Source organism: Neofelis nebulosa, chromosome 12 (assembly GCF_028018385.1).
Source record: "Neofelis nebulosa isolate mNeoNeb1 chromosome 12, mNeoNeb1.pri, whole genome shotgun sequence".
In the NCBI taxonomy this organism is placed as follows: domain Eukaryota; kingdom Metazoa; phylum Chordata; class Mammalia; order Carnivora; family Felidae; genus Neofelis; species Neofelis nebulosa.
The window spans coordinates 48,697,861-48,721,662 of record NC_080793.1 but is presented as its reverse complement, the minus strand read 5'-3'; the positions used below and the strand labels follow the sequence as shown (position 1 = coordinate 48,721,662).

Below are 23,802 nucleotides of genomic sequence, written 5' to 3'. Positions count from 1 at the left end.
GCGGAGCCCGCTGGCTAAGGGTAAGAGAGTGACGTGTGTGTGTGTGTGTGTGTGTGTGTGTGTGTGTGTGTGTGTGTGTGTTGTGCGCGTGCGCGCGCGCGGGAGGGTTAAGCAATGAAGGGCGAGCTCCTACAATCAGAAGGAGCGGGGGTTTGGGTGGTGCTGGTGGGGAGCGTGAGGAGGAGGGAGGGTGGAAAACATTTGGAGGGACATAGCTTAGTGTTAGAGCTAGAGAGGTTCAAAGAAATGGTGGAGGACAGATACCCAGATGGTGGGAAGGCCAGGAGTGGGGAACCGAATCCCAGTCAGGCGGGATGTACGGGGGAAGGAACTTCGCGTTTCAGAGGCAGTTGGCCATTCTACTCTAATAGAAAACAAAAAGTAGAAGTGCACCGGTGCAAATAACAGGGTAGGAAGCCCCAAGAGCCCATCCCTAAAAAGAAACGTCAAGAAGATAAGCGTCAGAATTGACTTTGTGGGAACGCTGGAAAGTAGTCACAGGTTTACAGCAACCAACTGAACTCTTGATCAAGAAAAAGATGACTTGAACACAGTATAATGGGGACATTACTAGCGACATTAAAGGAACAAAAGGGATTATAAGATAAAACTATGAATAATGTATGCTGACAAGCCTAAGTAAAATAGACAAATTCCCTGGAAACACATAACCTACCAAAACTGACTCAAGGGAAAAAAAGAAAATGTAAATAGACTTATAACAAGTAAATAAATTGAATCAGTAGTCAAAAACCTCCTGACAAAAGCCCAGGAGCAGATGGCTTCACTAGTGAATTGTATCAAATGTTTAAAGAAAAATTAACACCAGTCCTTCTCTCTTCTTAGAATGGTGAACACTTCCTAACTCATTCCACGGGGCCAACGTTATCCTGATGCCAAAACCAGGCAAAGACATTACAAGAAATTAAGTCAAAGATGAAAAAAAATCCTCAAGAAAGTCCTTGCAAACCACCATGATCAAGTGAGATTTATCTCAGGAATGCAAGGGGTTCCACATACAAAAATGGATCAGTGTAATATATTAATAGAATCAAGGAAAACATACAATCTGTTGATGCAGAAAAAGAATTTGACAAAATCCAACACTTTTTCATGATAAAACATTCAACAAAGTAGGATTGAACAGAACTTCTTCAATCTGATTAATGGCACTTATGAAAAAATTACCACTAACATCATAATCATAATCAATGGTGAAAGACCAAAAGATTTCCTGCTGATATCAGGCACAAGAAAAGAATGCCAGCTTCTGCTTCTTCTATTCAAAATGGTATAAGCAACATTGTGCTGAAAAGTTTAACCTGAACGATTAGGCACAGGAAAAAAAAAAAAAAAAGGAATGAGGCATCCAAATTGGAAAGAAACAAGTAAAACTATTCCTCTTTGCAGATGATATAATTTCACATATAGGAAATCCTGGAGATTTTTAATTTACTTTTATTAGGGCTAATAAATTTAGTGAAGCTTCAATAAAAGACTAATACACCAAAATCACTTGTATTTCTATACACTAGTAATGACCAAAAAAATTAAGAAAACAGTTTTCTGTATATTCAAAAATAATAAAATAGGACTAAATTTAACTGAATACATGCAATACTTGTGCACTGGAAATTTTTTTTAAATGCTATAATTAAAGACTAAATTAATGGAAAGACATCCTTTGTTTATGAATTAGAAGACTTAATATTCTCAGGGTGGCAGTAGGACCCAAAATGATCTACATATACAATGCAGTCCCCATGAAAATCCCAGTGGCCTTTTTTTTTTTTTTTTGGTAGAAATGGAAAAGCTGATCCATAAATGTATATGGAATTGCGAGGGACCCCAGACACAAGCTTAAAACAGATTAAAATTATTTTGAAAAAGAAAAGAGTACTCACATTTCCCAATTTCAAAACATAGTAACCACAAAGTTACAGTAATCAAAATAGTGTAGAATGACATAAAGATAGACATATATCTCAATGGAATAGAATTGAGAGTCTAGAAATAAACTAATATCTGTATAGTCAATAGATTTTTGACACGGATCCCAGATCATTCAATTAGCAAAGAACAGCTGCTTTAACAAAGGATGCTGGGACAATTGGATACCCACATGAAAAAATGAAGTTAGAGCCCTACCTTATATTATATGCAAAAAAAAAAAAAAAAGACTCCAAGAAAACAAAACAAACAAAAACCAAAAATGGATCAAAGACCTAGATGCAAGATATAAAGCTGTACAAGTCATAGAAGAAAACATAGAGGTAAATCTTTATGACCTTGAATTTGTCCATGGATTCCTAGACATGGCACTAAAAGCACAACAAAAGAAAAACAAGGTTGATTACACTTAATCAAAATTAAAGTCTTTTGTGCATCAAAAGACACAAGAAATTGTCAGCAGACAATGAGAGAAAATATTTATAAATGATATATTTTATAAAGGTCTAGTATCCATAATATACAAAGAACTCCTAGAACTTAACAAAAATTTAAAAACTCAATTTAAAAATGGGCAAAGGACTTGAATAGACATTTCTCCTAAGAAAATATGCAAATCGCCAATAAACACATGAAAAAATGCTCAACATCTGTAGTCATTAAGGAAATGCAAATGAAATCTACAATTAGATACCACTTCGTACCCACTAGATGGCTTCTAAAAAATCCCAAAATAACAAGTGTTATTGAGGGTATGGAGATATTGGAACCCTTGTATATTGTTGTGGGAATGTTTAATGGTGCAGCTACTGTGGAAACAGTTTGTCAGTTCCTCAAAAAGGTAAACATAGAATTATATGATCCAACAATTCCACTCCTAGGTATATGCCCAAAATAATTGAAAACAAGTATTTGAACAAATACTTATATGTGAATATAGCACTGTTTGCTATAGCTAAAAGGTGGAAACAACCCAAACATTCATTATGAGATGGCATAAGCAGTGGGATACTATTCAGCTATAAAAAGGAATGAAGTACTGGTATGTGCTACAACATGCATGAACTGCAAACACTTAGGCTAAATGAAAGAAACCAGGCACAAAAGGCAACATATTGTATGCTTCCACTTACATGAAATGTCCAAAATAGGTAAATCCATAGACAAAAGGAGATTAGTGGTTGTCAGGGCCTGGGGACAGGGAGTATTTAATGAGTATGCCTAATAGATACAGGGTTTCCTTTGGAGGTGATGGAAACGTTTCTGAACTAGATAAATGGTGATGGCTGCACAACATTGTGAGTTGACTAAATGACACCAAATTGTACGGTTTAAATTTTTTAATTTTGGGGCACCTTGGTGGCTCGGTCAGTTGAGCATCCAACTCTTGATGTCAGCTCAGGTCCTGATCTGGAGGTGGTGGGATCCAGGCCCATGTGGAGCCTCACACTCAGTATGGAGCCTGTTTGGGATCCTCTCTCTCTCTCTCTCTCTCTCTCTCTCTCTGCTTCTCTCCTTTCTCTCTTCAGTGCATGCCCTTTTTCTTTCTCTCAAATAAACATTAAAATAAAATACACATAAAATTATTAATTTTATATGAATTGCACCTCAAAAAAATAAGTAATGAAGGTATGATACCTCTACTGCAGAGGAGGCGGCATGGCCTCCTGGCCTCTGCTGAAGTTGAAGCCACATTCCTCCTCCTGCCATGGCAGAGAAGCTGGAGCTGCTTTTGGTTTGAGTGGCGGTCAGTAGCTACTTCACAGCCCTCTGGAACCACTGTGGGAGGGTTTCAGGAAGCTGCGCTGGGCATGGTTGGGGGCAGCTCAGTCAGGCCCCCAGCAGACTGCAGAACCAGGCTCTGTGGTTGTAGACCACACTTTGCTGGCTCAGTCACATGCTTGCTTTGAAGATTTGGGCAAAATGCCCCAAACCTTGAGGGGCTCAACTCCTGCAGCCAGGTAAGTAGGGGAAGGCCAGCCGTGAGTCTGTCAATCTGAGGTCTCCCTGGAGTTTCTGTTCATCACTTTTTTATCCTATTTCATTGATCTTAAGACCCAGTTCTTGACATTTTATCATCTGAAATTCAGATGTCTTACAATCCATGCTATATACTCTTACTGCAGTGTACATTTATCTTTTGGAAACAATACTACCTTCTAGTCAATAAAATCAGCATAAAAATTTCTAGTCATGCGTTTGTGGGTTCATTAATTGATATCTGTCTCCATTTCCCATGCCCGTGGCAAGATGCCATAATAGGTACTCAGTAAATGTTGACTGAATAAATGAGTAAACAAAAGAACACTTTTTAAAAAGTGAGCTTTGGCACTGCCACTTAATGGCTGCTGGACACAGGAAAGGCCATGTAACCCGTTTAAGTTTGGTATCTTTAGTTCACAAGTGTCTGTAAAAACAACAGTGCCCTTTGAGGTGCCAGGCTGGAAAGAGGAAGTGCCCACATAGATGTGTTTTCAGGGCCTAAGAACTTGCTCCAGAAAACTCTAACCCAGTAATAAAAAGGCAGAAACAGTGTTGCTTTTTAGCTTTTATAACAATGTATAAATGGAAATACAAATGTAAATTTAGGGGAAGGGGAAGGCAGATTTAAAAAGCGCTATTTGATATATGGCAACTAAGAAAGCAGGGAAGAGCTGGGTGGGATGGGGTTATTTCTCTTGGGTGACGGAAGATCAAAGCCATATTGAGGGGTCTTCAGATCTCAATGATTCTTTAAGTCCGGCTGTCTGCAGGCGGTAGAAAGAGAAAAAGACATTAGAAACCAGAAGTCAAGAATGCGCGACCGATCCCTCCTCTCTCGTAATCTCCCACCTAGTATTCAGACATTTATGGACAAGATTCTCAAACGGCTTCCCTGGCATGTACACCTCCTCTCAATATCCACCAACCCTCGGCACAGGGTCTGTCCACCAAGGCTAGACCCTGCCAGCAGGTGCATTCCTCAGCCTCTCTGATATCGCATCGCGTCCACTGCGCGGCTGGCTGCTCGGGCTCGCCAGCAGCTCCGGGCCCGCCAGGCGAGGGCAGAGAGCGCGCGGTCACTCCGCCTCGCAGGCTTGCAACGGGAAAATCCCGGTATATAACGCGTGCTGCGGCCGTGCCTTGCACAGCGCCTAGCGCAGGGCGTGAAAATACCGCCTCGCTCTTGGCGCGTCTGCAGGCTATTCGGCGAACACGGGTAAGCAGAGGGCATCTGAGGCTTAGGAGCGGCTGGGCAATCTAGAAACTTCAGTTCCAGCCCTGTCATCTTTCTCCCTAGGCTCCCTCTCCCAAACCCACTAATGGCATCCTAAAGTTTCTCAAAATCCACGTTTCGACCCAACATCCTTTCTTTGACCTACAAGCTGGTACATTATCTGGCCTTTGCCCTCCTCCCTGATCTCCTTGTGTGCGCGCTCCAGTGCCCACCTTTCTGTCCTCCTAACCCGCCACATTCATTCCTGCCACAGTCTTTGCGACTTGAATGTGTCTCTGCCTCCAGTGGCTAATCTCTTCTCATCAGGCTCCCTGAGCACTCTAATCCTGTCTCCCTATTTACAACTAAATTGGTTTTACAAACTAACTCTGAAAATATATTGTTTAAAGTCTGTTTCCCAGAATATAAGCTCTATGAGGGCAAGTCTCCTGTTTTGTCTCGTTCATTTTTGTGCCCCATCTAAAATGGAGGTCGTGTAGTAGGATAAAGAGAAGGGAGGCAGGGAGAGAGGGAGGGACTTGGGTGCTTGGTCAAATCTCTTAGTTTTGCTTATAAAGGGTTACAATATGTATTTGTGACTCGATTCAATCACCTAATCCTTCTCTTCGGGCCGCTCAGCAGCCCTATGATTGGACCCTCGTCCTACGCTGTGTCCGTGTCCGGATACAAGCTTCAATGGGAGGAGAGGGTGGGCAGGCTAAAAGAGATCTTCTTGCTTCTTGTCAAAGGCACATCACTCGCTGCATCACCGGTCTAGGACCCAGAGGGAGCCTCTCCTCTCTGTCCTCCTAGGTCCCCCTAAGGCCCAGAGGGCCTAGTGCCCCAATTCTGAGCCAAAATAGAGTAGATCTCAGTATCTTCAAAGTCATGGTTTACCTTAAATAATCGTGTTAATGTCATGTATATATAATGGTTCTCCCTTCAGGAAAAAAAAATCAGGAAAATTGGTACTTCAGGCAGGCTGGAGTGGAGGTGGAGAAACAGGGCCACGAGAGAAGGCTTGTGGTTGTAGGAGAAGGCAAGGTGGACCATATAGCCATCTCCCTCTCAGTGATCTCTCTCACAAAGAAAAAAAGGCTTGAGAAAGAAAAGCTTAAGAGAGGGTCTCTGTTTCTCAGAGAATGCAGCAAATCCCCGTATGCAGACTGCCAGGGTTGGAGAGGTCTCTCTCCCTTGGACAGCTCTGGAAAACAACACCTCACAGAGCTGAGGGTCAGATTTAGTTGAATTTTGCAATAGAGCTGGGAGTGATAGATTTCTGTCAGATGATGCCACGTGCAAATGGTTGTAGAAATAGCAGGGCTGGTCCAGCTACCCATGCTAATGTGGACACAGAGCAGTTGAATGGATGCGGTTGCCAGCTAGTTTGGAGGAACTGGGGCTACTAGACCTCTAGCCTCCTGAGTCATCAATGCTCCTTAGTCAAGTCCTTGAGCTGTGGGGAGGGTGAGTATTTGGGGCGGAGGATAGGGGCACGGTTTATGGGATGGGTTTTAAAGTGCAGAAATCCTTCTAGGCTATTGCCTGTCCATAGCCCTGGCCAGGCAGCGAGACTGGACTCTTGGGGTTGTTATACAGGATGGCAGTGTGAGAGCTGACAAGGGACCCAAGATCCTGCTCTCCCGGCGCCAGCTTTCTTTTCTGAAAAAGGAGTGCAGTGGAATGCTGAAGCTCTTCGGGGTCCAAGTCAAATCTTCCACCTCACCTGCGACACCTTCTGCACCGTCTGTACTGGTGTGGCTACCACTTCCGGTGCCCCCCGTGGCTGCACGCAGGTACCGGACTATGTCGCGGTGGCCCCGCTCCTCAGCCAGGTCCACGGGCAGGCGGCCCCACGCATCGCGCACATCCAGCCGCGCCCCGGCTCGGTGCAGCACCACCAGCGTGTCCAGGAACCCCTCCCGGGCGGCGTCGTGCACAGGTCGGGTGAGGGTGGCGGGATCCGCGCAGTTGGGGTCCGCGCCGTGGAGCAGCAGCAGCTCGGCCACGCGGGCGCTGCCCATCATCATGACCTGCCGGAGAGAGCAGAGTGGTCAGGGCGGTGACAGGTGGAAGGGGCAAGATTCATTTAGAGAAACTCTTTGTGAAGCCTCCTCCCCGCGCAGACTCCGGTACAAGCAACTGGTGTCTAGTTACTCTCTATTTGCATTCAGTTACCAACTCTCTTAGCTAGTTCTCCAGTATACTCATTCCATCTTCTGTACACATTGAATTCCATTATATTCTCCAAACTTCTGTGGGTTTCCAGCCACACACACAACACTGCCAGATGCACAGACAACAGCAAAATGGTGAGGGACAAAACTGGCTTAACAACAGCCTGATCTCTTGTATTTCCCCCCTCGTTTTGGTACAGTTATATAAGGCCCAGAGATTTTATATGCTTTTCTGCTGTATATCCAAGTACAGATAATCGTTAAAAAGCTAAAATGAAAACAACTAACCTTTAATTCTTATAAAACTTTTAATCTATACTTAAGCCTCCCGGAATATTGAAATTCACTTTCTTTAAGTATAAAATGAGGCTTGCCTAACCAGCCCCCAAATTCCTTCCTGTGATAAGCTAAATAATGCCTCCCAAAGATGTCCACTTGAAAGCTGTGAATATATTACCTGACATGGCAAGAGACTTCAGATGTGATTAAGTTAAGAATCTTGAGGGAGATTAACCTGGATTGCCAGGATGGGCCCAAGGTAATCATAAGTTTCCTTTAAAGAAGGTCACAGAGAAAAGATCTAAGAATGGAGGTCAGAGAAAAGATGCAGGGGCCATGAGCCAAGGAATGTTGATGGTCATTAGAAGTTGCAAAAGGCAAGGAAACAGATTCTCCCCTGGAACTTCCAAAAGGAATGCAGCCCTATGGATCCATTTTAGATATCTAGATATCTAGATATCCATTTAGATATCCAGAATTAGAAGATAATAAATTTATGTTAGTTTGAGCCACTAAATTTGTGGCAATTTGTTACAGCAGAAATAGGAAACTAAGCAACTTTCCAAGTTTACACTCTGAGAGTTCATTAAATAGGAGGTGCTCCCGTCATTTGCTTCATAAATCATCTTTGAAACAAAGTCATCACCAAAGAGGAATTTTTAAATAGTATCCACAATCACAGCAACCTTATAATTTGAGTGTTGCATAGTGGATGGCAGTGATAGATAATTATTTTTTAGGGTAACCATTATTTGATTATATTAGCTAGACAACAGTGACTTATAAGGAGGAATTACTTATTTTTAGTTACATTGTGTATTAAACATGAATTATTTAATTTCTCTAGACCAAGGAACCATAATAAGTTCTAGTGTGGTGGTTGATTCTTGTCCTAGAGAAAGTGAAACTGATTTGGAAAAAGAGAGAATATGTAAGTGAATCAAATTACAGCTACAAAAAGAAAAAAAAAAAAAAACCTTGCAGTGCATTAGAACAATGCACTGTTTTTAGAAGAAAAACTGGAAAAGCTCTCACACTGTTAACTGCTTATTTACACAAGACTTCTAATAGATTATAGGGTCAACTACCAGAACAACGGGGCCACACCCAAGTATGCCAGAATCTTTTGGGGGCTCTAGTGCAAGTGCCAGAGCTAGGAAACACATGTCTAAAACCTGTTCTTAGAAGACATCAACCTCCATGTCTGCATATGACGCAAGTGAAAATATAACAGATGAAACGTTCTGTTTATCCAATGAAGTGCTTCATCATTTAATTGCTTTTAAGTGTTTTCATCATGTTAAAGTATGAAAGGAAACCTAACATTTAAATATTTAAATCTAAATAGCAATCCAAAGCAAAAAGAAAAAGAATCAATTAATGAATATTTGTAGAGTGTTAAATCCATTTGATAAGACATGGAGTTCCATGAAGTAGTTAAAATTTTCTATAAACTAAATAGTTTTATATTAAACACAAGTTTGGTTAGGGTTCTAAACCAAAATCATGCCCCCTTTTCTCTATGTTTTTAGCCTCCCTATTTAAAAAATTGCTAAAACTAACTATCCAATTATTTTTTTCTTTTTGTATTTGAACAAATGAAGTCTCTTCTAACATATTCCAGAACTTCAAGGCCAATTCAGTTTTCAGGTAAAATTTTTGAGATATCAAATTAGGAATCATGCATGCATTATTTTTAAAGGACTCATGCTTTTCTTCTATCACAAAACCTCTCTACTCTCAAAATCTCTCCACACTACAAATCCCAAATAATCTCAAATTTTAAGGCATTTTGGTTTTACTTTCATATCTGTATTTTATTTTATTTTTATTAAAAGATTTTTAACGTTATTTATTTTTGAGAGAGAGAGAGAGAGAGAGAGAGAGCACGGGGTAGGGGCAGAGAGAGAGGGAGACACAGAATTGGAAGTAGGGTCCAGGCTCCGGATGCAGGGCTCAACTCAAGAGCTCTGAGATTATGACCTGAGCCAAAATCGAGAGGAGGCTTAACCGACTGAGCCTCCCAGGCGCCCCTATTTTTATATCTGTATTTTAAAATGTGTAAAATTTGTTCGACGTAGCATAGTTTCAAGAAAGGAAGATGGACTCATGAAATCTGTGAAATTGCAAGTACAGTTACTTTCCTTTGTCTCGTTTCGCTGGAGTTTGTGCGAACCTTTCTTTCATATACATTTATTTTTCAGAATTAGAAATCACTGTCGACACTGGAAATAAAACTAGGGTGGGTGACTGCCAGGAAGAAATAGTTTTTTTGTTTTGTTTCGTTTTGTTTTAGCCTGGATTTAGGAAGTTAGTGAAGGCAAACAAAAACGACAAATACCTCTTCCCCCCGCCCCACCCCCCCCCCCCAAACTGGAGAAGGGGAGAAACAACCTTTTTGAACAATGAGGAATTTAAAACTCTGTCCCAAATAAGTTAATCTATAACAAATAAAGTTAAAAATAACAAAATAGGAGATACCCGCAAAAGAGTAACTAAATTGACAACATTTCAGGCAAGGTCACACTAACGTTTTTCTTCATATATGTCTGTATTTTCTAAATTCTTACAACAAGCATATATTTTCTTTATTCGGTTAAAATAAAAAATAAACACAATATATAGTTGCTTCTGAATAATTTCAGCTGATATTTATTCAACAAAAACAGCAGAAGGTTTCCACTGCAACCCCCCCCCCCCCCCCCAGCAAGGAAGATGGTCAGCTCCCTTCAGGTGTCTGTGAATTCCGAGCTAAGTGGGCCCAACAAACCTTACATTTCTTAAAAATCTTGCTTTTACCCCCAAGCGTTCGTAACTGTATATCTGATAAAGAACATACCTCGGACTATATTAACACAAATAGGCTCCCCCCGCCCGGATCTTCCCCACATTATACAGATCTGCACCCCAAAGGTCTCCTCATTCCTCCCGCGGCTTCCTAAGCCCCCAGGACTTGGACGAGGGGTGGGCTCCCTCTCCAAACTCCACCAGAGAACTCACCAGGAAGTCTCCCCTTACCCGAGAATCGCAACGCTCACCGGTACCAACTCTCTTGCAAACCTTGTGCTCCAAAGGCGCCCGCCACCCCCTTCTCCCGCGGCTGGCAGGCCGGCTCACCCACCTGAATCGGGTTCCGACCCAGGCGGTTCGGCGCATTGGGCTGCGCCCCGGCCGCGAGCAGCGCCCGCACCTCTTCGGCCCGACCCCGTGCAGCCGCGGTCGCGAGCCTGTCGGCCAAGGGCTCCATGCTGCTCTCCAGCGCTCGCTGTCCCGTTCCCTCCCTTCTTCTGGGGCTGTCGGTCGCCAGCGGCCCGCCCCGGCCTCTCGTGATCAGCCCGCCCCTCCTCTCTCCTCCCCGGCCGGCGGAAGCGGCCCCCAGACTCTGCCCTTCCCCTCCTCCTGCAGGAGTCTCTCTCCCGGGGAGCGCCGTCCGCCCTTAACTCGCTGCGAATGTGACACCCGGTGGAGTCGCCCCGCGCGGGGCCTCTGCTGTCAAGGGGTCTGCGGCTGGCCGGGGGGACGGGCGCTAGGAGCGGGACGCGGCCCTGGGGGAGAGGGAGCCCGGGGCTCCTCCCCTGCTACCCCCCCCCACCGCGTCCCCCGCCCGCCCTCCTCTCCGTGCTGCACTCCCCCCGCCCCCAGCGGAGGCACGCGGTCTCCGAGCGAGTTCCCGCGATTAAAGCGGTACTTCTCCCCTGTTTCCCTTCCTCCCCTGTACTACCACCTCGCATTTGAAAGCCGCACAGGATTCCTAACTGCCAAGTTCGAACCAGGGTGTTTGATGTCTTAGGCAAAGTACTGCTTCCTCTTTTAATCAGAAGAAACATCTAACTCTTCTGGCAGTAGGAGCCCTGCCCAGCATTGGTATCACTGGTAGCACTGCGTGGCTTACCTACTTTAATTTTTTTTAAGTTTAAAAAAACGTTTGTTTATTTTTGAGGGGGGAGGGGCAGAGAAAGAGGGAGATACAGAATCCGAAGGAGGCTCGAACCCACGAACTGTGAGATCATGACCCTAGCCTAGTCGGACCCGGTTTAACTGTATCCGGCCCCCTCCCCAGGCTTCCTAGTTTTAGATGACTCTTCCCCCTTCACCACTCAACACCTGGTTTTTTTTTTTTTTTTTAATTTTTTTTTTCAACATTTTTTATTTATTTTTGGGACAGAGAGAGACAGAGCATGAACGGGGGAGGGGCAGAGAGAGAGGAAGACACAGAATCGGAAACAGGCTCCAGGCTCCGAGCCATCAGCCCAGAGCCTGACGCGGGGCTCGAACTCACAGACTGCGAGATCGTGACCTGGCTGAAGTCGGACGCTTAACCGACTGCGCCACCCAGGCGCCCCTTTAAATTTTTTTTTTCAACGTTTTTTATTTATTTTTGGGACAGAGAGACAGAGCATGAACGGGGGAGGGGCAGAGAGAGAGAGGGAGACACAGAATCGGAAACAGGCTCCAGGCTCCGAGCCATCAGCCCAGAGCCTGATGCGGGGCTCGAACTCACGGACCGTGAGATCGTGACCTGGCTGAAGTCGGACGCTTAACCAACTGCGCCACCCAGGCGCCCCTCAACACCTGGTTTTTGCGTGCTGGGCCCATTATGCCAGAAATCCTAGCTCAAACATTCATTTCGGAGAGTCGGCCGCCGGGCCAGCAGCCTGTCCTCACTACATAACACGTGTAAAATGGATGTCGACAGCAAATCCTTTTTTCCAAGACTTGTGCAATGCCCGGTACTAGTGCCTTGAATAAGGGTTGGCTCCGAGAAGATGAGGTCTATTTAATAGGGATGATGGAGATTTCTGCCAACAAGCAGATAGGAAACTGGCAAGGGAATCATTGGGCTGCTAGACTCTGTTCTAAATAAATAATTACTCCTAGACCTTAAAAAGTGCTCAGAGCTCTAGAAGCAGAGTTGCTTAGTGAGACCAGGGTCACGCAATGTCCTGGGGCCGCTCCTCTCCCGCCCCCGCCCCTCCTTCCTACTAGGAAAAAAAAAAAAAAACCTTACAATTATCCTAGTTATAAATGGGAGGCTAAGAGTAGTCCCTACTTCATAAGGCTGTTGTGAGTTTTAAATGAATTGCTGAACATATAAGCATTTAGAACAGTGCAGCACATCTTAAGCTAATAATACCTTAGCTCTTAAATTTTCCATTTTGAGGATTCTTTTACAATCTTGTTGTGAGGCACAGAGAATAAAATGCTTTGGATAGAATTATCAATATTATATAAAAGGGAAGGCCAAGCAGACCTCACTCACTGAAAAGATAATGGATACCCTCCACCACCCACAAATTTAATAAACAGCTAAACAACTGAGAATATAGCAAGCAAAAGAAAATCCAGTGAGGTTCTCATTTTACCTGTGGTTGTTACTTTTTCCTGTGGCTAATATATTTTGCAATAGATATTATTTTTAAAAGATTGCTCAGGCTTTGCTGATGCCTTGAAGCACATGCTTAATATCCCTAATAGATAATCCAGCTCTACTTATGTTTCAATCCGTAGGTGACTTTTCCTGAAGCTCCAGAATACTCTCTGTTAGCTCAGGCAAAATATGAACGCCAATTAAGGAGCATCTGGCTGGTTCAGACAGTAGAGTATGTGAGTATTGATCTCTGGGTCATGAGTTTGAGTCCCACATTGGGCTTAGAGATTACTTAAACAAATAAAATGATGCCAGTTAAAACACTTATGGAATGTTAAAATCTGTTATAAAAATGCATTACTGTGCTTTCTATATTTTCTTCTAGGCACCTATCAATTATCTCAGTAATATTGGTGTGGAAAATTCAAACTGTGGCTAAGAACATAAAGTTCTAAAAAACAAAACAAAAAAAGGACATAAAATTCTTTTAATGTGACTGAAGGTATTGTATGATAGGGAAGGGGAAAATAGTAGTCGTGGTAATGGGAATGAGGAACAGATTTCCCTTATAATGTATCTGGCTGTTACACCAGTATCAAAATTAGCTTCCATCACCAAAAAAAAAAAATGCTTCTTAATCTTGGCACAGGGGAAGCAGGCCTTTGAGAATCTGTTGAAGGCTATAGACCCTCTCCTCAAAAAATAAAGTATGCGGGGCGCCTGGGAGGCTCAGTTGGTTAAGTGTCTGACTTCAGCTCAGGTCATGATCTCACGGTTTGTGGCTTCGAGCCCCGCATCGGGCTCTGTGCTGACAGCTCAGAGCGTGGAGCCTGCTTTGGATTCTGTGTCCCCCTCTCTTTCTGCCTTTTCCCTACTTGCTCTCTCTCTCAAAAATAAATAAAAGGAAAATAAAATAAAATAAAATAAAATAAAATAAAATAAAATAAAATAAAATAAAATAAAATAAAATAAAATATGCAATACTTTTTTAAACTAGTGTGTTCATGGGGCGACTGGGTGGCTCAGTCACTTAAGCGTCTGATTCTTGATGTTGGCTCAGGTCATGATCTTACAGTCTTGTGAGTTCTAGCCCCACATTGGGTTCTGGGCTGACTCTGTGGAGCCTGCTTAAAATTCTCCCTCTCTCTCTGCCCCCTACCCCACTCATGCTCTCTCTGTGTGTCTCAAAATAAATAAATAAACTTAAAAATATAAACTAGTGAGTTCATTTGCACATGTATTTCTGAATATAACTTTCAGGGAATTCAGAAATTCTTCTGAAACTCACCTATGGATTCCTACATCAAACTCATTAAAGGACTCCTGGGTGGCTCAGTTGGTTAAGTGTCTAACTTTGGCTCAGGTCATGATCTCGCCATTCTTAAGTTCAAGCCCCACATCGGGTTCTGTGCTGACAGCTCAGAGCCTGGAGCCTGTTTCAGATTCTGTATCTCCCTCTCTCTCTGGTCCTCCCCCACCCGAGCTATGTCTGTCTGTCTGTCTGTCTCTCTCTCTCTCTCTCTTTCTCTCAAAACTAAATAAACATTAAAAAAAGTTTTAAAAAGAACTCATTAGACTCTTATGCAATATACTGGACTGTTGTTTAAGGAAATGGGTAAAGGAACCATATTAAAACATCCACTGATGAATTGTAAACAGACCTGGAGGTTGACTTTTTTTAGACAGGTATATCCTAACTCTGACACTTGCAGTGGAGCTCCCAAAAGATTATGGCATCCCTGGGTGTGGCCCTTTTGTTCTAGAAATTGATCCCCTACTCCATTAGAAATCTTGCATAAGTAAGTAGTTAATAATAGTGTAAAACTCTCCTAGTTTTTCTTTTAAAGAGCCTACATACTCCCAATTTACTCTTCCATATCAGTAAATACCTGAAGGCCAGTACTTCAGAAGACATAAAATGTAACCTGGTGCTGGTTATTCCAGCCTCAGCCCACGTGTAAAATGGAATTGTAATATATTTCATAAGTTGATAAAATGAGATGATACACACCAAAGAGCTTTTTTAATCCTAAACTTATTACATATTATTATCTTTTTTTAAAGATTATTTATTTTGAGAGTGAGGGAGCAGCAGAGGGGCAGAGAGAGAGAGGGAGAGAGAGAATCCCAAGCAGGCTCCATGCTGACAGTGAAGAGCCCCATGTGGGGCTTGAACTCACCAACAGTGAGATCATGACCTGAGCCGAAATCAAGAATCAGACATTTAGCCCACTGAGCCATCCAGGTGCTGCTACATATTGTTATTATCATTCCCAAACTTACTTTTCTTCTTCCTTGAGAATATCATGGCCTTATTTAGGTCTGTGTTGCCTTGGCAGTTTTGAAAATCTATGCTATGAAATTTAAACTTGTTTAATTTTGATCAATTTTTTAAGAAAAAGACTCATGGGGTGCCTGGGTGGCTCAGTCGGTTAAGTGTCCAACTTTGGCTCTGGTTATGATCTCACGGGTTCATGGGTTCAAGCCCCGCATCAGGCTCTGTGCTGACAGCTCAGAGCCCGAAGCCTACTTCAAATTCTGTGTCTCCCTCTCTCTGCCCCTCCCCAACTCATGCTCTGTCTCTCTCTGTCTCTCAAAAATGAATAAATGTTAAAAAAAAAAAAAGAAAAAGACTTGTTCATTCATTTGACAAACTTAAGAGGCTAATGGTGGAGCATGGAGGTGGGGGGGGGGGTTTAAACACAATGGTTCTAGAGTAGGACTGCCTGGGTTCAAACCTGTACTTTTCATTTAATGCTCCTACAACTTTGAACAAAGTTACTTAATGCATCTGGGTCTGTTTTCTCATCTGTATAAGTGAGATACAGATGCCTCAAAGAGCTGCTGTAGGTATTAAATGTGGCATTGCATGTAATGTGCGTGGAAGCAAAAGGAAGCAGAGGATGACACAGGAAAGTGAAAAAGGAACGAAACTTCTGGTGGCTCAGGCCCAGGCTGCACGGATGCTGAAAGCTGACCCTGGCTTTGGAGAAAGGCGCAAGAGCTTAAAGACGTAAAAGGAGGAGCAAGATGTTCCAAGCAAAGGTGAGAGCGTGTGAAAAGGCATAGAAGTTCAAGAACACTGAAAATAATTCACTGGGATGTATGGTGAGAAGCTGGAGAAATAAACTCCCCGAAGAAGAGCCTTCAGAGGAGGCTGGGAAGGGCTGCTCAGATTGTCAGCTGGAAAACCCGGAGTGACTATTCTTCCCCGGCTTAGTGGTCAGTTCACAGCAACGTAGGGTGAAGGGAGGCAGGGCTGGGAGGCTTGAGCACACACAAGGAAAGGTGCCAGGTGAAGAGAAGGACAGTCAGAAGAGAAAAAAGGGCAGTCGAGGACCCAGGCAAGATAAGGTATTTCTGAGAACCAGAGGTCCTTAAAAAGTCAGGAAGAAATAGAATACAAGGCACAGAGAGCAGTCATGAATTTGGACGCAGGCACAGCTAGATTTGAGAAAGAAGAACAGGTTAAGGCAGGGAGGAAGTTGAAGCACTTCCTTTCATGAACCAAGTGGCTGGCTTGTTTGCAGTGAGGATAAGATGGTGGATTAGGAAGTGAGAGTGAATGCCATATCTGATAAAGGCTTAGTATCCAAAATATATAAAGAACTTACAAAACTCAACACCTCAAAACCAAATAATTCACTTAAAAATGCACAGAACACATGAATGGACATTTTTTTTCCAAAGAAGATACACGGATGGCCAACAGACACATGAAAAGATGCTCGACAGCAATCATCATCAAGGAACTACAAATCCAAACTACAATGAGATATCAACTCACACCTGTCAGAATGGCTAAAATTAAGAAAAAACAGGTGTTGGTGAGGATGCAGAGAAAGGGAAGCCCTCTTACACTGCTGGTGGGAGTGCAAACTGGTGGAGCCACTCTGGAGAACAGTATGGAGGTTCCTCAAAAAGTTAAAAATAGAACTACTCTATGATCCAGCAATTGTACTACTAGGTGTTTACCCAAATTTAATACAAAAAATACTAATTCGAAGGGATACATGCACCCTGATGTTTATGACAGTATTATCTACTATAGCCAATTATGGAAAGAGCCCAAATGTCCATCGACCGATGAATGGATAAAGAAGATGTGGTGTGTGTGTGTGTGTGTGTGCGCACACACACACACATATATAACGGAATTTATACTGGAATATATATAATGGAATATTACTCAGCCATCAAAAAGAATAAAACCTTGCCATTGGCAACAATGTGGATGGAGCTAAGAGTATTATTCTAAGCAGAATAAGTCAATCGGAGAAATACAAATACCATTGTTATCTCACTCATGTGTAGAATTTAAGAAACAAAACAAATGATCATGGGGGGAAAAAAGAAAGAGAAAAACCAAGAAACAGACTCTTAACTATAGAGAACAAACTGATGGTTACCAGAGGAGACCTGGGGGGGGAGGGGATGGGTTAAATAGGTGATGGGGATTAAGGAGGGCACTTGTAGGTAAGTGATGAATCACTAAATTGTACATCTGAAACTAATAAAACACTGTATGTTAACTGGAATTTAAATAAAAATTTATATTTAAAAAAAGGAAGTGAGAGTGGTGAAGATTTAGAATATCTGTTACTAGGAGAAAGGGTTGGGCTGAGTAGGACTTAGAGAAGCATTTCATCAGCCTGGAGAACCCAGCTAGAATAAGAGACTATGACATTGCAGGAGCATCTGACTATTTTATTTAAATTAAAGAAAGTCTTGCAATGGTGCTACCCCAGTAAACCTACAAATCAAAGAATAGTAATTCTAGATGTGACTATTAATTTAACACATCAGCAGAAGGAAATAGAAAGATAATTAAGAAGGTAGTATTCTGAAATTAGGTTCTGATTCTAACAAGGCACTGCAGGATTGGCAAGATTGATATGAATTGTGTGCAAACGTATCATATGAAAACATTTTATTGGGAAAATAAAAGGCGTTGGAGAAATCGTTCTGAAATGGAACCGAATGACAGTCCTGATGTATCTAGTGAACTGCTGTTGGACTATGAACTCCTTTGAGACTATTTTTAGCTTTAATGTCCATATTTTTAAAATGAGATCTATCTTGCTCTATTTGTTATACTTCATGAGGTTATGATATCAAGTGAGATACACATAAAAGCTATTTTTAAAAGCATATATATCTTTACCATATTCAATATTAGCACTGTTATTAAACAATTGTTCAAAATATAGTTTGAGGTTAAAAATAAAATATACATAGAATATCTCTGGAAAGATATAGAAAAGTCTGTTAACTGTTGGGAGAGGAAATGAGGAACTGTGATGGACACGAGACTTTCTTTTTCACGTTCTGCAACTTGTAATGTTTGAATTTTGTACTATGTGCATACTGTAGCCATTCTAATTAATTAAACATAATAACTTTAGTAGGCAAATAAGAGTTACCTTTCTGAAAACCATCATTCATATCTTTGACAAAGAGTAACTGAATACAGACTGTATGTCAGCTGCTTGGCTTTAAGCTGTGGGTCCAAAAAAAGAAGGGTCCTAGTCAAGAGAGAGTCCTAGTCAACATGCTTGCTTCTCTGAAGGAGGGAGGTGGTTTTGAAATGGGATGGGCTCTTGAGGGGAGTCTGCATTAATAGTATAGGAGAAGGAAAATGAATTCTGATAACTGACATCCCAGACCTGTGTTACCAGGGAAAAGATGTTTCAGGGCGTGGAGAGGATCCCATAATTAAGGAGAGTTTCTTAGGAAATAGCTTATCAGAGGAAGCTATGCTGTGTAATAGAGCTTCTGGACATAGGTGGGTTAAGCCTGAATAGATGGGCTCTAGGATTGAATGCTGGGTGCAATAGAGGATTATTCAAAGACAAAGACAATGGGAGAATAATTTCATGTGCCCCTTTTCATTTAGAAGTTAATACTGTAAGGAAAAGAGAGCCTACTTCTGCCACCAATCACCTTGAACAAGTCATACTTTATTCTGCTTAAATATCCCCATCTACAAAGCAAGTATATTAATGACTGTGCCTCAAAAGATTATTGTTGATCCAAGAAACATGCTCCTCCATTAAAGTGCCCCTGGGTAAGAATTCTGAGGGTTCAGTGTCCAATCTGTGTATTTTAAATGGGAAAGAAGGATTTCCTTAGGTGAAAAATGGCAAAGAAAATTAAAGACAAGGTTTCCCTTTATTTACTTTCCCACAAGAAGAAAATACCTTTAACATGAAAGGGAGACCCCTGAGAAAACAGAGCAGACCTCTGAACAAGTTTGCTGAGAAAGGGATCCAGGATTAGCTCTATGGAAAATTCAAGGTGGAGGATGTTTCCTTCTCCCTCTCAATATTCTCTAATCAAATTCAATATAGCACAATTGCTGAGTGCCTGCTATAGGTAAGGTGCTCTTTTAGGGACCCTATGACATCTCTGTTCACTCGGAATTACTGTAAATTTTCTCTTCTTGTTCAGACAGGACTTTGGCAAGGAACATGAAACTCAAAATGCCTTCACTTATTATACACTTGATGCATTATTATAGGTAAGTCACAATTTTCCAATTTTAGTTTCCAAAGTATTAACTGGGCACAGAATCTGCAGTTGCTATCATCTTCCCAAGATCATTTTGAGAAAAATTTAGAAGTGCATTATTTGTTATATAGCAGATATCATTTCTAAATTTTGTGCAAAACAAATATGATTTTAAATCTATGTAAGGAGCTTACTATAATGTATTTATAGAGTGGGTTCTTATGAAATGAGGAATCTTTGCAGCTCATGAAAACCATCATTCCCAAATTCAACTGTAAATGTCTGCTTTTGTATATGGAGAAGTTTCTGAGGTGAATTACTTGTATTTATCTATTTGTAGCTATTTGGCCAGTTGAAAAAACTAAAATGTTAGCACAGTGTGTGTGTGTGTGTGTACATCTATCTATGTATCTATCTATATCTATCTAGAGTATGTATTTGTGTGCACGTGTACAATTTTTTTACCTGTAGAGATACTGAGAATTAGCCTCATCCTAAGGAACAAAATAAGTAATAAGGTATATAATTAGAGGAAGGATAAACAGACATAAATAAAGAATAGGAAATTCATTCAAAATTGCCAAGAAAATCATAATGGCTACCATTTATTGAACCCCAACTATGTGACAAACATTAAGCAGCTTTACATATGTCATGTCTAATCCCCCAGCTGTCCTGTGGGGTGGACAGCATTATCCTTCCTTCATAGATCAAAACAGAAGCCCAGAGTGCTTCAGGAACAACACGCACAAGGAGATGGACTTCAAACTGCTAACGGTGTCAGCAGTTCTGTCTGAGAAGTCCACCCTCTCCCTGGTGCGTCTCCTGGTTGGCTGATTTGTACAGAACATGGGGGACAACTCAGCATTGCTCTTTTTTCTTTGAGAATTGAGAAGCAGGTGGCAGATCCTGACCAAGGTGTCAGGATCTCCACTTTCTGGAAGTACTGTGTTTCTCAGTGACGTACTGTTGGTTAAAACCACGCATAATGACAGAAATTTGGATCTTAAGGTCCTTTCAGAGTCACTTAACTCTATTATTTTTGAATGCTTTTTTCCGGATTATAGTTCACATGTGTAAAAAAATTTTTAAGGAATGAGATGCATAAAGAAAATGGAAAATGACACTGCAGAGAAGCAATGACTGTTAACATTTTGAAATACTTCCTTTCTTTTTCCTTGCTTAGTTCTCGTGGATATAACAGAATTCTGAAATAAGATTTTTCTCTCACTTATCATTAAAACAGTTCTATAAATTCTCCCCAAAAAATCACTTTATAAACACTACTTTTAACAGCTGCACCTCATTCCACTGAAACAATGTTACAGTTTACTTAATGATGCCCTGTTGTCAGATATTTAAGGTGTTTCCAATTGCTATAATAAATAGTATTGCAGTTTTTCACAAAGTATAAGGCTCTTGACACATACTGCAAAATTGCTTTTCAAAAAGCTACCCCCCTGACTTATAGATAAGAAAATGGAGGGGTGATATATTGCCATGGTTACACAGTTAATAAACATTTGCTGCGGGTTTTGAATCAATTGTCTCTCCATAATCTTTCTATGTTTACAGCTGTTTACTCTGACTTGGACAGGTGTGGTTGGTGAGATTGTCAACCATATCCTTCCTAATCTTGGAGGAGACACAAATACAGCATGGTAATGGGACAATCCCAGTCTGGAAAGCCTGATAGACCTGATCCCTCATTTAACTAGCTCTGTGGGATTGAAGAAATTGTGGAAACTTTCTGAGTCTACATTTCCCCACCTCTCAAGGTGGGGAAAATAAAGCTTACCTTATAGGGTTTTTATAAAGAATAAAGAATGTCAGATATATAAAAATCTAAGCACACAGTAGGCTCAATAAATAGAACTTACTTTTTTGGAGAATAGACATGGCATTTACTATCATGTTAATCATTTAGGCCATCAAAGTCAATTTCCTCTGGGGTATTTTTTTGTTCATTACTATACATTCTGGCTGGTATCTGCAGTTTGAACAAGCAAACTCCCTTCCAAAAGGTGTGATTAATTTTGTCTTTGAATTGTAAAGTCTGGAAAACAAAGCTTCTTTGTAATAAAGTTGGCTGTGTAAAACAAAAGAATTTACACAAAAACCTTCATTAAATCATGGAAAGTAACAATGAAGTATGTCAGTGTTCAAAGTTTTCTCTGCATTCATTGCCACCCCCCACCACTCCTGGTGTGCAGTTCAAATACCAGGTACAATGGGGAAACTACAGGCAAAACTGAGGGATTATAAAGTTTACCTCCTCTAAACCTCTATTCCCAACCTTCTTTTTCTTCCTGATGGGACAGATTTTCTCCTTTCAAACACATGTTGCCCTCTTCATTGCTAAACACGAACTTCAGGTGGAAAATGGAAACTTTGGAAATGATAGGAACGCTTGGTATCTTGACTTTGTGTGCATGTGTGTGTATGTATGTATATTGCAAACTTCTGTGAACACATCAAATTGTATACTTTAAATATACATAGTCTATTGTATGCAAAATCGACCTCAAGAAAGTAGTGAAAAGAAAAGCATATATACCAAACTAAGAAAATGAAGCATGAAACGAAGAGCCAATTGAGCTGTGAGGCATATAGGAATTTAGTGGAAGCCCCCACTATCCTGAGTTGAGCCCCTTATACCTACAGAAGCTTATCACAAAGTCAGACAAGGTTCCCAAGTAAAACCTATCTTAAAAGGCCTGTTTGCCCCAGGTTCTTCCCCAACCCGGGCACATTGGTATCTAAAATTCCTACTGGTATTGTCACTCTTTCCCCACCTCTGGAGACAGGGCCTTTTCAGCTGAATGTGTGTACACATCATGCTACATCATTGGCTAATGCCTTGCTTTATTTCCACTAGTGACTCCTAACCTTTCCCCCCAGGAACCCTAAATTGCATACCAGGGAGATTCTGTGACTCTACGCTTCAAAAGTAGCTTTCCTATTTTTCAGGTGATAAGTTTGCATGTTGGCATAATTAGCAGAACTCCCAAACTATTAAACCTTGGGCATCACTTACTCCTTGCCCAGTCCTTCTATCCCTAATGCCCTACCCTGTCTTCTCACCCACTCATATGGAAGCAAAGATGGATCATCATGACTCTCTCTGATTGATGCCTTTGACCCTGGCATCATGTTGCTTGTGACCACAGGGCTGAATTTTCCTTCCAGTTCATGCCTATTCCTTCCCCATCCATATCCTTTACCCTACCTTTTTTTTTTTTTTTTTGCTAATAAGTCACTCAAATGGTTCTTTATGATCTTCTGTGTAAATCCTTAGAAGTGCTACTTTCCACGCTGACCTGGGGTTGCAGACCAGTCAGCTGGGTAGCATTGCAGAGTGAGTTGTTGAGTGATTTACCTCTGTGGGCCAACACATTGGGCCAAGTTTGGTGTGTAGGGATAACATATGGGACTGGTAAATGTAGAATGTACGGAGGACATGGGGATGAAATCAGGAACAAGATGGCGCCAGGTCCTGGTGGGGGTGCTGATAGGCTAGAGTGCAGAGTTCTGGAGGTTGTATGGAGACCTTACCTACATCCCAGGGCTGCAGGGCTTCCTCCCTGTCCTCTGTCTCAGTGGTTCAGAAACATGGCATGAGGCTCTAGACACCCCTCTTCCAGGCACACTATCCTCCCAGGAGCCTGGAATCCCCACATGTCTTATTTCTACTCAGAGGAAGCAATTCAGATTTAAGTTAAGCTTTTAACTTAATGATGAGCTAGCCCGTGCACCTTGAAGAGAACAGCGTAGAGCCTTGCCTTTGTTCTAGGATCTATAGGCTGGTGCAGTCGCACACAAGGCCCATTTGTGAAGATGTCTCTGAAATGTATTCACTGAAGATAACTATAGAGGTTTAACACTACTGCTCTTCAGTTAATGATATAAAATTCATGGTCCTTCATTTTTACATCCTGTACAAATGATAGTGTCATCTCCAACTACAAGCTTCTCTGCTTGAATGCTGAATATGATTAGTATCCCTTTAAGTTGAATGAGAGCATGTGATCTTCAGGGGTATGACGAGGTGAAACTCTGCATGCTATTTCCAAGGTTTCATTATGGTATGCTCTTAAAAAGCAGAATTTCAGAGTTAACACCAAAACATGTTTCAGTGACTGATCTTTTGGGGTTGTGGCCACAGGAGAGGGCAGACAGGAACTGGGGGACAGCTCATCTACTCCTGTTTTCAGCCTGAGGTTTACCAGGCTCCACAATCAGCACATTTCCAAACAAAGGACAGACAGATTCCTGTAAGATAATGAGGCAGGTATAATGGAAATGCAGTGGTACTCAAATAT

At 41.8% G+C, this 23,802-nt stretch overlaps 1 protein-coding gene across 1 annotated transcript; it reads right to left on the bottom strand.

Annotated features, from left to right (window-relative positions):
• Window positions 1-4,485: 4,485 nt before the first annotated feature.
• On the bottom strand, window positions 4,486-11,038 carry LOC131491830 (cyclin-dependent kinase 4 inhibitor B-like; the record flags this gene model as incomplete). The annotated part of the gene is made up of 3 exons (XM_058695223.1): window positions 4,486-4,697; window positions 6,873-7,179; window positions 10,724-11,038. Coding segments are annotated over 3 exons (636 nt in total), but the record flags the coding sequence as incomplete, so codon positions are not given.
• Window positions 11,039-23,802: the final 12,764 nt, after the last annotated feature.